At 47.5% G+C, this 11299-nt stretch overlaps 1 protein-coding gene across 1 annotated transcript in view; it reads right to left on the bottom strand.

Moving 5' to 3' along the window:
* Nucleotides 1-5534: 5534 nt before the first annotated feature.
* LOC119303472 (indole-3-acetaldehyde oxidase-like) overlaps nt 5535-11299 on the bottom strand; it is a 12426-nt gene continuing 6661 nt past the window's right edge. Inside the window, exons 3-7 of the mRNA XM_037580606.1 lie at nt 8316-8578; nt 7981-8190; nt 7673-7891; nt 6265-7425; nt 5535-6174 (exon numbers count right to left, since the gene is read on the bottom strand). Coding sequence (XP_037436503.1) covers nt 5761-6174; nt 6265-7425; nt 7673-7891; nt 7981-8190; nt 8316-8578 — 2267 coding nt within the window. The 3' untranslated portion in view covers nt 5535-5760. The remainder of the gene's footprint in view (nt 6175-6264; nt 7426-7672; nt 7892-7980; nt 8191-8315; nt 8579-11299) is intronic.

Raw genomic sequence — 11299 nt, forward strand, 5'->3', positions numbered from 1 at the left:
TAACTAGTTCTATTAATTCAACTAATTCAACTAAGAATTTACTAAAAATAAACTAGTTCTATTAATTTTCTTACTAAAATATATAAAGTAGCTATATATAATAAAGTTTTAATTAGATCATCAAATCTCATATACCTAAATTTTCTTACTAAAAATAAACTAGTACTAATTCAACTAGCTAGTTCAACTAAGAACTGACTAAAAATAAACTAGTTATATTAATTCAACTAGTTCAAATAATCTCATATACCTAATTAATTAATATCTAGCTAATTCATCTAACAATTGACACTAATATTTAACTTCTCTATCTAATTCATCTAATATTTCTAATATTTCTATAACTAAAAACAGAAAAAAAATTCTAACATTTCTATAAATAAAAAACATAAAAAAATTTATAACTAAAATTTATAACTAAAAAACTAAAAAACAATATGTGTGTGTGGACATGCATGGCGGCCGGGGCAGGATCTCACCGGCGAGGCGAGGCGACGGGGACGGCGATGGGCGGCGCCGACGGGGATGGTGACGACGGGGATGGTGATGATGGGGATGGGGACGGGGCGGCGACAACGGGGACGGGGACGGGCCAGGCGGGGACGACGGGGCGGGGCACGGGGACAGGGACGGCCGGGGTGGCGAAGACGGGGACAGGGCGGCGACGGGGGCATCGACGAGGCGTCGAAGGGGGCAGCGACGAGGGCGGCGGGCGACGGGACAGAGGAGAATAAGCAGATGAGAAACTGAATTTTTTGAAGCGTTTTCTTATATAGGATGGGCCTTTAGTACCGGTTGGAGCCACCAACCGGTACTAAAGGCCAACTTTGGCCAGGCCAAGAGGCGGGAAGAGCACCCTTTAGTACCGGTTAGAGCCACCAACCGGTACTAAAGATCACCCTTTAGTACCGGTTGGAGCCACCAACCGGTACTAAAGGTTGTGCGCTGCCACCCACGATGCACAAAGTTTAGTCCCACCTCGCCGGGCGAAGGGCAGCCGCACTGCCTTATAAACTCAGCCGCGGCTGCCCTTTCGAACTCCTCTATAAAGCAGGCTTCTGGGCTTAACTACGGCGCACTGCCCTGTGAGTCTGCTGGGCCTTGTCGGCCTGAAATTGCACGCCCGTGGTCTAGCAGGCCCACAGGACAGCGCCCCAAATTTTTTTATATAGTTTTTTTCTTTTCTGCTTTATTTTTTCTTCTATTTATTTCTGAGTAGTTTTTTATTTTCTGCTATATTTATTTTCTTCTATTTATTTCTGAGTGGTTTTTTATATAGTTTTTTGTTTTCTGCTATAGTTTTTTCTTTTCTGCTATTTTTTCTTTTCTGTTTTATTTATTTTCTTCTATTCATTTATTTTTATATAGCAGAACATGCAAAAATAGCAAATGATGTCAGAACATATTGGAAATTGATGACGTCGCTTTGAATGCTGCATACTAAACACAAAAGAAGTCCGGAGTTCAAATAAGTTTAAAAAACATTGAAGTGCCCGTGTAACAGATGAGTTCTCGTCCGAAACCCTGATACTCCGAAAGAGATTGTCCAGTTTGTACACGGAGTGCGTCCAATTTTTGTCGTGACCCTCTCTACTCTTTCGCACATGCTATGCAGGTGAAATGATAATACCATGCCAAGTTTCAACATTTTCACAGCTTATTTTGTAGTGATTTTCAATTTCATGGTCATTTAGCTCTCTAAACAATTAGGTAAATGACTGAAAAACAGCAAATGATGTTAGAACATGTTGGAAATTGATGACGTCACTTTGAATGCTGCATACTGAACACAAAAAAAGTCCAGAGTTCAAATAAGTTTAAAAAACATTGAAGTTCCCATGTCACAGATGAGTTCTCGTCCGAAACCCTGATACACCGAAAGATATTGTCCAGTTTGTACACGAAGTGCGTCCAGTTTTTGCCGTGACCCTCTCTACTCTTTCGCACATGCTATGCGGGTGAAATGATGATACCATGCTAAATTTCAACATTTTCACAGTTCATTTTGTAGTGATTTTCAATTTCACGGTCATTTAGCTCTTTAAACAATTCGGTAAATGACTGAAAAACAGCAAATGGTGTCAGAACATGTTGGAAATTGATGACGTCGCTTTGAATGCTGCATACTGAACACAAAAGAAGTCCGGAGTTCAAATAAGTTTAAAAAACATTGAAGTGCACGTGTAACAGATGAGTTCTCGTCTGAAACCCTGACACTCCGAAAGAGATTGTCCAGTTTGTACACGAAGTGCGTCTAGTTTTTGCCGTGACCCTCTCTACTCTTTCGCACATGCTATGCAGGTGAAATGATGATACCATGCTAAATTCAACATTTTTATAGTTCATTTTGTAGTGATTTTCAATTTCACGGTCATTGAGCTCTTTAAAAAATTCGATAAATGGCTAAAAACAGCAAATGATGTCAGAACATGTTGGAAATTGATGACGTCGCTTTGAATGCTGCATACTGAACATAAAAGAAGTCCGGAGTTCAAATAAGTTTAAAAAACATTGAAGTGCCCGTGTAACAGATGAGTTCTCGTCTGAAACCCTGATACTCCGAAAGAGATTGTCCAGTTTGTACACGAAGTGCGCCCAGTTTTTGCCGTGACCCTGTCTACTCTTTTGCGCATGCTATGTGGGTGAAATGATGATACCATGCCAAGTTTCAACATTTTCACATTTCATTTTGTATTGATTTTCAATTTCACGGTCATTTAGCTCTCTAAACAATTAGATAAATGACTGAAAAACAGCAAATGATGTCAGAACATGTTGGAAATTGATGATGTCGCTTTGAATGCTGCATACTGAACACAAAAGAAGTCCGGAGTTCAAATAAGTTCAAAAAACATTGAAGTGACCGTGTAACAGATGAGTTCTCGTCCGAAACTCTCATACTCCGAAAGAGATTGTCCAGTTTGTACACGAAGTGCGTCCAGTTTTTGCCGTGACCCTCTCTACTCTTTCGCACATGCTATGTGGGTGAAATGATGATACCATGCTAAATTTCAGCATTTTCACAGTTCATTTTATAGTGATTTTCAATTTCACGGTCATTTAGCTCTTTAAACAATTCGGTAAATGACTGAAAAACAGTAAATGATGTCAGAACATGTTGGAAATTGATGACGTCGCTTTGAATGCTGCATACTAAACAGAAAAGAAGTCCGGAGTTCAAATAAGTTTAAAAAACATTGAAGTGCCCATGTAACAGATGATTTCTCGTCCGAAACCCTGATACTCCGAAAGAGATTGTCCAGTTTGTACACGAAGTGCGTCCAGTTTTTGCCGTGACCCTTTCTACTCTTTCGCACATGCTATGCGGGTGAAATGATGATACCATGCTAAATTTCAACATTTTCACAGTTTAGTTTGTAGTGATTTCAATTTCACGGTCATTTAGCTCTTTAAACAATTCGGTAAATGACTGAAAAACAGCAAATGATGTCAGAACATGTTGGAAATTGATGACGTCGCTTTGAATGCTGCATACTGAACACAAAAGAAGTCCGGAGTTCAAATAAGTTTAAAAAACATTGAAGTGCCCGTGTAACAGATGAGTTCTCGTTCGAAACCTTGATACTCCGAAAGAGATTGTCCAGTTTGTACACGAAGTGCATCCAGTTTTTGCTGTGACCCTCTCTACTCTTTCGCACATGCTATGCGGGTGAAATGATGATACTATGCTAAATTTTGACATTTTCACAGTTCATTTTATAGTAATTTTCAATTTCACGGTCATTTAGCTCTTTAAACAATTCGGTAAATGACTGAAAAACAGCAAATGATGTCAGAACATGTTGGAAATTGATGGTATCGCTTTGAATGCTGCATACTGAATACACAAGAAGTCCGTAGTTCAAATAAATTATTAAAAATAAAAAAGAGGTGCAATGCTGGTTAATTTGCTTCAAGCCTTTCAGAATAGTGTAGACTGCACTGCACATAGCTCAGTGCAATTTATGCTATTCTGAAAGGCTTGAAGCTAATCAACATGCAGGTGAGCATTGCGCCTCTTCGTCATTGTCTCTGCACTCACGGCTTGTAAACCGCTCATACTGCCTCTCTTTTGGCGAGGTGGGGCTAAAAATCAGCTTAGTAAGAAACTCTTGTACCGGTTCATGCCATGAACCGGTACTAAAGGTCTTCGTGGGGCCCCAGCCTGACCACAGCCGCACTGGCTTCATTAGTACCAGTTCGTGGCATGAACCGGTACTAAAGGTTGCCCACGAACCGGTACTAATGATGTCCGCCCGCCTAGCCGTTGGAACCGGCACTAATGTGCTTCATATTTAACCATTTTTCTACTAGTGTTACCCCTAAGAGGAACTGCCGGTTTAACCGAGTGTCGGATTTCTTGGACACCAATGAAACCTGGATTGTGGATCGGATCCACAAACACTTTTGGCCGATGGATGTTGTAGAAATTCTGAAGATTCGTACTTCTCCAAGAAATAGGTAAGACTTCTTTGGCTGGTCTCCTGAGCCTCCTGGTAATTTTACATTCAAGTCGGCGTACAAGCTAGCTACTGAATCACATGATGATATTCACGCTGGGGGTGCTAGCAGCAATAGACCGGACGGCAACCAGACAATCTGGAATTTAATTTGGAAATCTCAGGTCCCGCTCAAGATGCGCATCTTGGCGTGGAAGACGGCTGAGTGGGCCGTTAGCTACTAACTTGTGCAAGGTACAACACCATATTCCTGCGTGTAGCGCATGTCCGGTCTGTGGCAAGGAGGAAGAGAGTAGCTTTCATGCTCTTATCACATGCATGCATGCTCGGCAAGTCTGGGATGGTCTGCGCACGATTTGGCCACTACCTGATGATGTTCTACTAATTGAATCAGGGAAAGATTGGCTCTTGCAAATCCTATTAAATTGTCCAGCATACACTAAGGACATGGTGATTATGACTATTTGACGAATATGGCAGCTACGTAATGATATTACTCATAGAAAGGGTGAGACCCCGGTTCAAGCTACTGTTGATTACTTGGACAGCTATTATAAGTCGCTTCAATTGGCAAGGAAATTTAGTATGGAAGAGATAATAAAAGGAAAGATGCCAATTTGAGAGGATGGACATGTTGTGAGCAAAAAATGTGCACCAACCCCTGTTCCATGGCCTCGTCCACCAACAGGTTGGGTACCCTATCTGTTGATGGTTCTTTTTCAAGTCATGATGGGTGTGCTTCTGCTGGAATGGTACTGCGGAACGGGGATGGGACTATGATCTTTGCGACATATAGATACATTTTTCATTGCAATGACGCTCTTGAAGCAGAAATTCATGCAATCATGCAAGGAATGGCTTTGGCCATTCAACATTCAGACATGCCGGTGATAGTCCAATCGGATTCTTCGAATGCGTTGGCAACCCTCACGGATGCCACACTTTCCAGATCAGCCTATGGTCATCTTGACGCGGAGATTAAAGTTCATATTGTTGCTAGGGAGTTTGTTCCTTATAAAATTGGCCGAGAGCAGAATAGGGTAGCACATCTTTTGCAAGTGTTGTACTGCGGTATGGTTGAACTCAAGTCCTTTGAGGAGCAGCTGTCTCGAGATTGTAACCCTATCATTTTGAAATAAAACTCTCTTTCACCTCGCAAAAGAAAAATGTGTATATATATGCGGGAGCCAAAGGGTATTTCCCCAAACCAACCGGTCATTGTTCAGCGTCCCACACCTTCATCGTGTCCTTACTGCAGTACATATGCCCACGTTTCGGCACAACTTACATGCAAATACGATCACGCCTTCACTGCGGCGCTGGCGGCGGCGGAAGTGAGGCTCTGAAGGTGCCTCTCGACGACGTCGAGGCCGCACAGCTCCTTGACGTCGGCCATGGTCGCCGGCACGTCCATCTGGAACGTCAGCGGCGAGTTGGCCTTGAATTCCTTCCTGGCTGCCCTGATGGCCTCCCGCATGGCGCAGTGCACCGACGCCCCCAGCAGCAGCGGCGGCTCGCCGGACGCCTTGGAGGAGAGCACGCGCTTCTGGTCGCGCGCGCTGTTGATGAGCTCCACGTTGAACTGCTTAGGGATGGTGTCAACCGTAGGGATCTTGTACGTCCAGGTGCCGTCGTTCACCACCAGCCCGTCCGCGTTCGTCGCGTAGTCCTCGTTCGTGAAGAACCCTACCCCTTGCACGAACGCGCCCTCCACCTGATCCATCCAGCAAAAATGAATTCAGATGACAACGATCTTCATTCTTCAGCAATAGCAAGTGGATGTGCCGATCGGCGGCGAGCTCACCTGGCCGAGGTCCACCGCCGGGTTCAGGCTCTGCCCGCAGTCGTACACCAGGTCGCTCCTCAGGATCGTCGTCCCCCCAGTAAGCACGTCGACTTCAACCTCGCTGACGGCGGCTCCGTAGTTGATGTATTTTACAAAGGCTGGGTCTGGCGTCCAGAAGGCGTGCGCTGACAGGTTCACGCTCGCCATCTTCGCCTGGGCGATCAAGGCGCTCCATGGCGCCGAAGCGCTTGACTTGGCCTCGATGCCCTCTTTGATGGGCTTGAGGCGCTCGACGAGCACGGCGCACGACTGTCGGACCGCCTCGCAGCTGCTCTCGGAGGTGGTGCTCCCACCGGTGAAGCTGCCCTGGATCAAGCTCAGCGTGTCGGCCTGAATGACGCGCACCTTGTCGAGCAGCCCGTCGGCGTCGGGACAGAGCTCCCGCAGCCCGAACGCCGTCATCTGCTTCACCTTGGTATACAGCCCTTGCCCGAGCTCCACGCCGCCGACCTCCACAGCGATCGAGCCGTCGTTCAGGATGGACACCTTCCCCGGCGTCGGCCGGAGGGTCACCTCGTAGGTGATCGGCACGCACGAAATGCCGCGCTTCTTCCACCTGTTCCCGCCATTGAACCGTTCAACTGCCTCCGCCCTGCTCCGGTACTCCGGCGACGAGGCCAGCTTGTCGAAGATGTCGATGAGGCTGTACGTCGGGGCGTCCCCCGCGGCGTCGCCGTAGAACTTCCTGAGGCTCTCGACGCTGTGGAGGTTCTTTCTCCGGACGGCATTGGTGTCAGCTCCGAGCGCGGACGCTACGTGCTCGATGATGGCCTCGGCGATGAAGGAGCCCTGCACGTCGCCGGGCGCCCGCACGGCCGACTTGGACGACACGTTAGTCTTGCACAACTTGATGTCGAAGGCGAGGGCGCCCCAGTTGTACTTCTTCAGAGAAGAGATGGTGTGACCCGGGATCAACGGGCTCAAGTCCGGCGATATCCCGGCGTTGATCCCAAGATCGACATGCAGAGCCGTGAGCGTGCCGTCCGACTTAAACCCAACAGAGTACTTCGCCTTCATCGGGTGCCGCCCTCCGGCCATGATCGTGTCCGTCTTGCGGTCGAGGTACATCCGGACAGGGCGCTGCAACTTGAACGCTGCAACTGCAGACGCACATGCTACCTGAATACAGAAACCAATTGCACCATCATCGCAAGATTGTACCAACTGAAAAGCACAACATATTGTAACATTGCTGGGGCACTGCATGATTTTTTCCTGTGAATGCTGCAACTGAAAAGCACACACACATGCAATCCGAAGTACGCAAAACAATTTCACAAAAATTCCCTGTGAATCTCTGCTTATATTGTGGGGCACTTGCAAAAAAAATTCCGATAAAGGGTGCTTTTTATAATGGGGCACTTACATGGGTTGATTTCAGTCCCTTTCCACCAAAGCCGCCTCCAACTCTTCTCGTGATGATGCGAACATTGTGGTACGGAATGCCGAGGCAGTCCGCGACGACATTCTGCGTGATCTCTGGTAGCTGCGTCGAGGAGTAGACAGTGATGCAGTTATCTTCGTCAGGAATGGCCAATGCGGTCTGAGTCTCCATGTAGAAGTAGTACTGTGATTCAAGTTTCACCTGTCGGAAATTAACAAAAGACACTAGGTGTTACTACTGGGATCATGTCTGAGAATAAGAATGCAGCACCCTGAATATCAAATGTGTACCTCTCCTGATAAGATCTTGTGATCAGCTTGAGACATCCCTTGGTCGATGTCCCCAACTGGCCGAGGAGCCAAAAATGGGGGAGTTTGGAAATAGCTGTTATGTTGGATGGCATCCTCAATTGTCAAAATCGGTGGCTCAAGCTTCTCGGTACTATACTCGATTACAGCTTGCTTCGCCGCCATATAGGCGTACTTCTGTGTTTCAGCAATCTGAGTGATGTCAAAGCAACACAATATGGTAAGTTCTACGACCTCGCAAAATATAGGGTAAAAATAGACTGCCACTGGTTATGCATTTTCCTGAAATTGAGTTCAAGTGGTTCAGAAGTAGGTACCACAATGCCAATATTTTGACCAGCAAATTCAGATACCGGATCACCGAAAAGAGCTTCCTCTCCTAGCATCCTGAAGCCGGATCCAATATTTTTACCACCAACTGGAATGTCCTTTGCGGAGATAACCGTGATGACCTTTTCTGAAGCCAAAGATGATCTGAAGTTGACACTTTTTACATGGGCATGAGGTTGTGTGCTGTAGATAAATGCTCCATAGAGGCAATCCTTGGGAGCAGGGATGTCATCAACATACACAGCCTCCCCTGTACAAGAACCAAGAATATTGTCAAGCTAATGATTCAGAATAGAAACTACCAAACGATTTGTTGGACTTCTTGAATGATTTCTACTCTAGGGTTGCGGACTTGGATGGTGTTAACCGTGCTTTCATCACCCTGCTGCCCAAATGCGACGTGGTGCTCTCCGCTGATGGGTTCCGAGCCATTTCCCTCCATAATTGTGCCATGAAGATTGTCTCTCGGATCTTGACCACGCGGATGCAGAAATTTATTGAGCTCCTGGTGTCCTTCGAACAGTCTGGATTTATTGCCGGGAGATGCATCGCCGACAACTTCTTGTATGCTGCCGATTTGTTGCAGAGCTGTCATCTCCGCAAAACACCCACGATTGCCTTGAAGTTGGATTTCAAGAAGGCCTTCGATTCAGTTAGTTGGGTAGCACTGGATGTGATTTTGCAGGCACGTGGCTTTGGCAACTGTTGGCGCTCTTGGATCCGAAATATCCTTGCCACCAGCAAAACTGCGGTGTTGCTGAATGGGGTGCCCAGCAGATGGATTCGGTGTAAAAAGGGGTTGCGTCAGGGAGACCCGTTGTCGCCTTACCTCTTCTTGATCATTGCAGACCTTCTCCACCAGATGATTGCCAGGGATGCCTCCTCGTCCAGGTTGCTGCATCCGCTCGTTGACAATTTGTCGTGTCCTGTTACTCAGTATGCGGACGATACACTCCCCTTGGTCCCTGCTGAACAGGGACAACTCTCGCAGCTCAAGTCTATTCTGGATGCATTCTCTGCCGCCACGGGGCTGTCCATCAACTTCAACAAAAGCACCTTCGTTCCGGTGAGTGTTGACCCCGCCCGTGGCACCCGCCTGGCTGCTGAGCTTGGCTGCCCACTGTCGATGTTCCCCCAGACGAACCTCGGCTTACCTCTCTCCAATACGAAGTTACCTGCTAGCGCCCTGGACTTCTTGCCGACCAAGATTGAGCAGCGCATCCCCGGATGGTGCACGTGTTTCCTCGACCAAGGGGGTCGTTTGACACCCACTTCTGCGGTGCTCTCCGCGATCCCTACCCATGCCATGTCGATGCTCCCCCTCTCCAAGGGCACTATGGCCAAGATGGACCGCCCCCGTAGGGCCATGTTCTGGCCAAAATGGTTCATAAAATCTTCAGTGGTGTATGTAACCCGTGGACCGTCTGGGTTCGACGCTGGTACCTGGGTGATCGCCCGGCAGCCTCTACCCCCACTTGAAAAGTTTTTGCCTCCCTTGTCCCGCTCTACCATTCGCTTACGTCGATGAGGTTTGGCAATGGAGAGCACACCTCCATCTAGCATGACAACTGGACCTCGCTGGGTCATTTGGGGGACTTTGGTTCCCGTGCATGACCGTTTGTCTAGAACTGTAGGTTTGGAACTCTGCTTGGTTCAATCACCTGTTAACCACGTCCAGCTCTCTGCGGTTGATGATGAGCGGATCCTAGCTTGGGGTGGGAGCCTTTGGTTCAAGGCGAGTGCGGTGTACCGCATGATCAAACTCTCCAGCCATGAGCTCCCCCTGCATGACCTCAATTGGGATGGCTTCATGCCCGTCAAGGTCAAGGTGTTTGCCTGGGTTATACGACATGGTAAAACTCATACGCGGGACTTCCTTCATCGGATCGGCTTCCCCGAGCATGACTACTGCCCCTTTTGCCCCGGGCGGCCTGAGACAATCATGCACCTATTCCTCGAGTGCCCCCGCTTACAACCAATGTGGGCGCACGTCCTCGGCCGCCACGGTAAGCCCGTCATTTGCTGTGTGGAAAACGTTTGGCCTGCCTTCACTGCCTGTCACCCCTCCTGGAGTGGTCCGCTTCTCAGCACGATGATGTGTCGTGTCCTTTTGGTTGTCTGGAAGACCCGGAATCGGATGGTGTTCAATAACATCCGGGTTTCGGATCTTGACTTGTGGCACTCGATCCAGGAGCACCTCCGCTTGTGGGTGGTTCGGGCCCCCTCCCGCGTAGACTATGCCCTCTCTCGGCTCTGCGGAGCTGTGTATTTATCGACCCGCTGTCTTTTATTATCAAAATACAAAACTGAGTTCAGGTGGGCGATCGCCCCCGGTTGACTGCTCAAAAAAGAAAAGAATAGAAACTACAGGCGCCAACAAAATTGGAAACAAGCGAGAATATTGTCAAGCCATGTTTCAGGATAGAATTTAGATTTGCCAACATTTTTTTTGAAGAAATATATAGAGAAAATTCCTTATTTGACACTGTTTTAAAATCTGGTTCCTTATTTGACACTGGAAAAGTTTTTCTTCCCTATTTGACACTAGTCCTAAATTTTATTCTCTATACGACACTTCCGTCCATTTTGAACCTAAATGACACCTGAAAAGACGATTTTGCCCCTCATGCGGTATGTGTGTGTGCGCCCGTGTGTGCTGTTGCGTGTGTGGGTGCACACGCACATGTGTGATGCTGATGTTGCATGTGTGTGTGCATGTGTGCTGCTGTGTGTGTGTTTGCTACTGCGTGCGTACGTGCGCGCGCGTGTGTGCTGTTGCATGCCTATGTGTTGCCTGCGTGTGTGCTGCTGCTGCTGCGTGTGTGTGTATGTGTGTGTGTGTGCTGCGTGCATGTGTGTGTGCACGTGCGCGTGCGTGTTGTTGCGTGTGTGTGCGTGTGTGTGTGTGCACGTGCGCGTGCGTGTTGTTGTGTGTGTGTGCGCGTGCGTGTGTGTTGGTGCATGTGTATGT

This window comes from Triticum dicoccoides, chromosome 5A, assembly GCF_002162155.2.
Source record: "Triticum dicoccoides isolate Atlit2015 ecotype Zavitan chromosome 5A, WEW_v2.0, whole genome shotgun sequence".
Lineage (NCBI taxonomy): Eukaryota > Viridiplantae > Streptophyta > Magnoliopsida > Poales > Poaceae > Triticum > Triticum dicoccoides.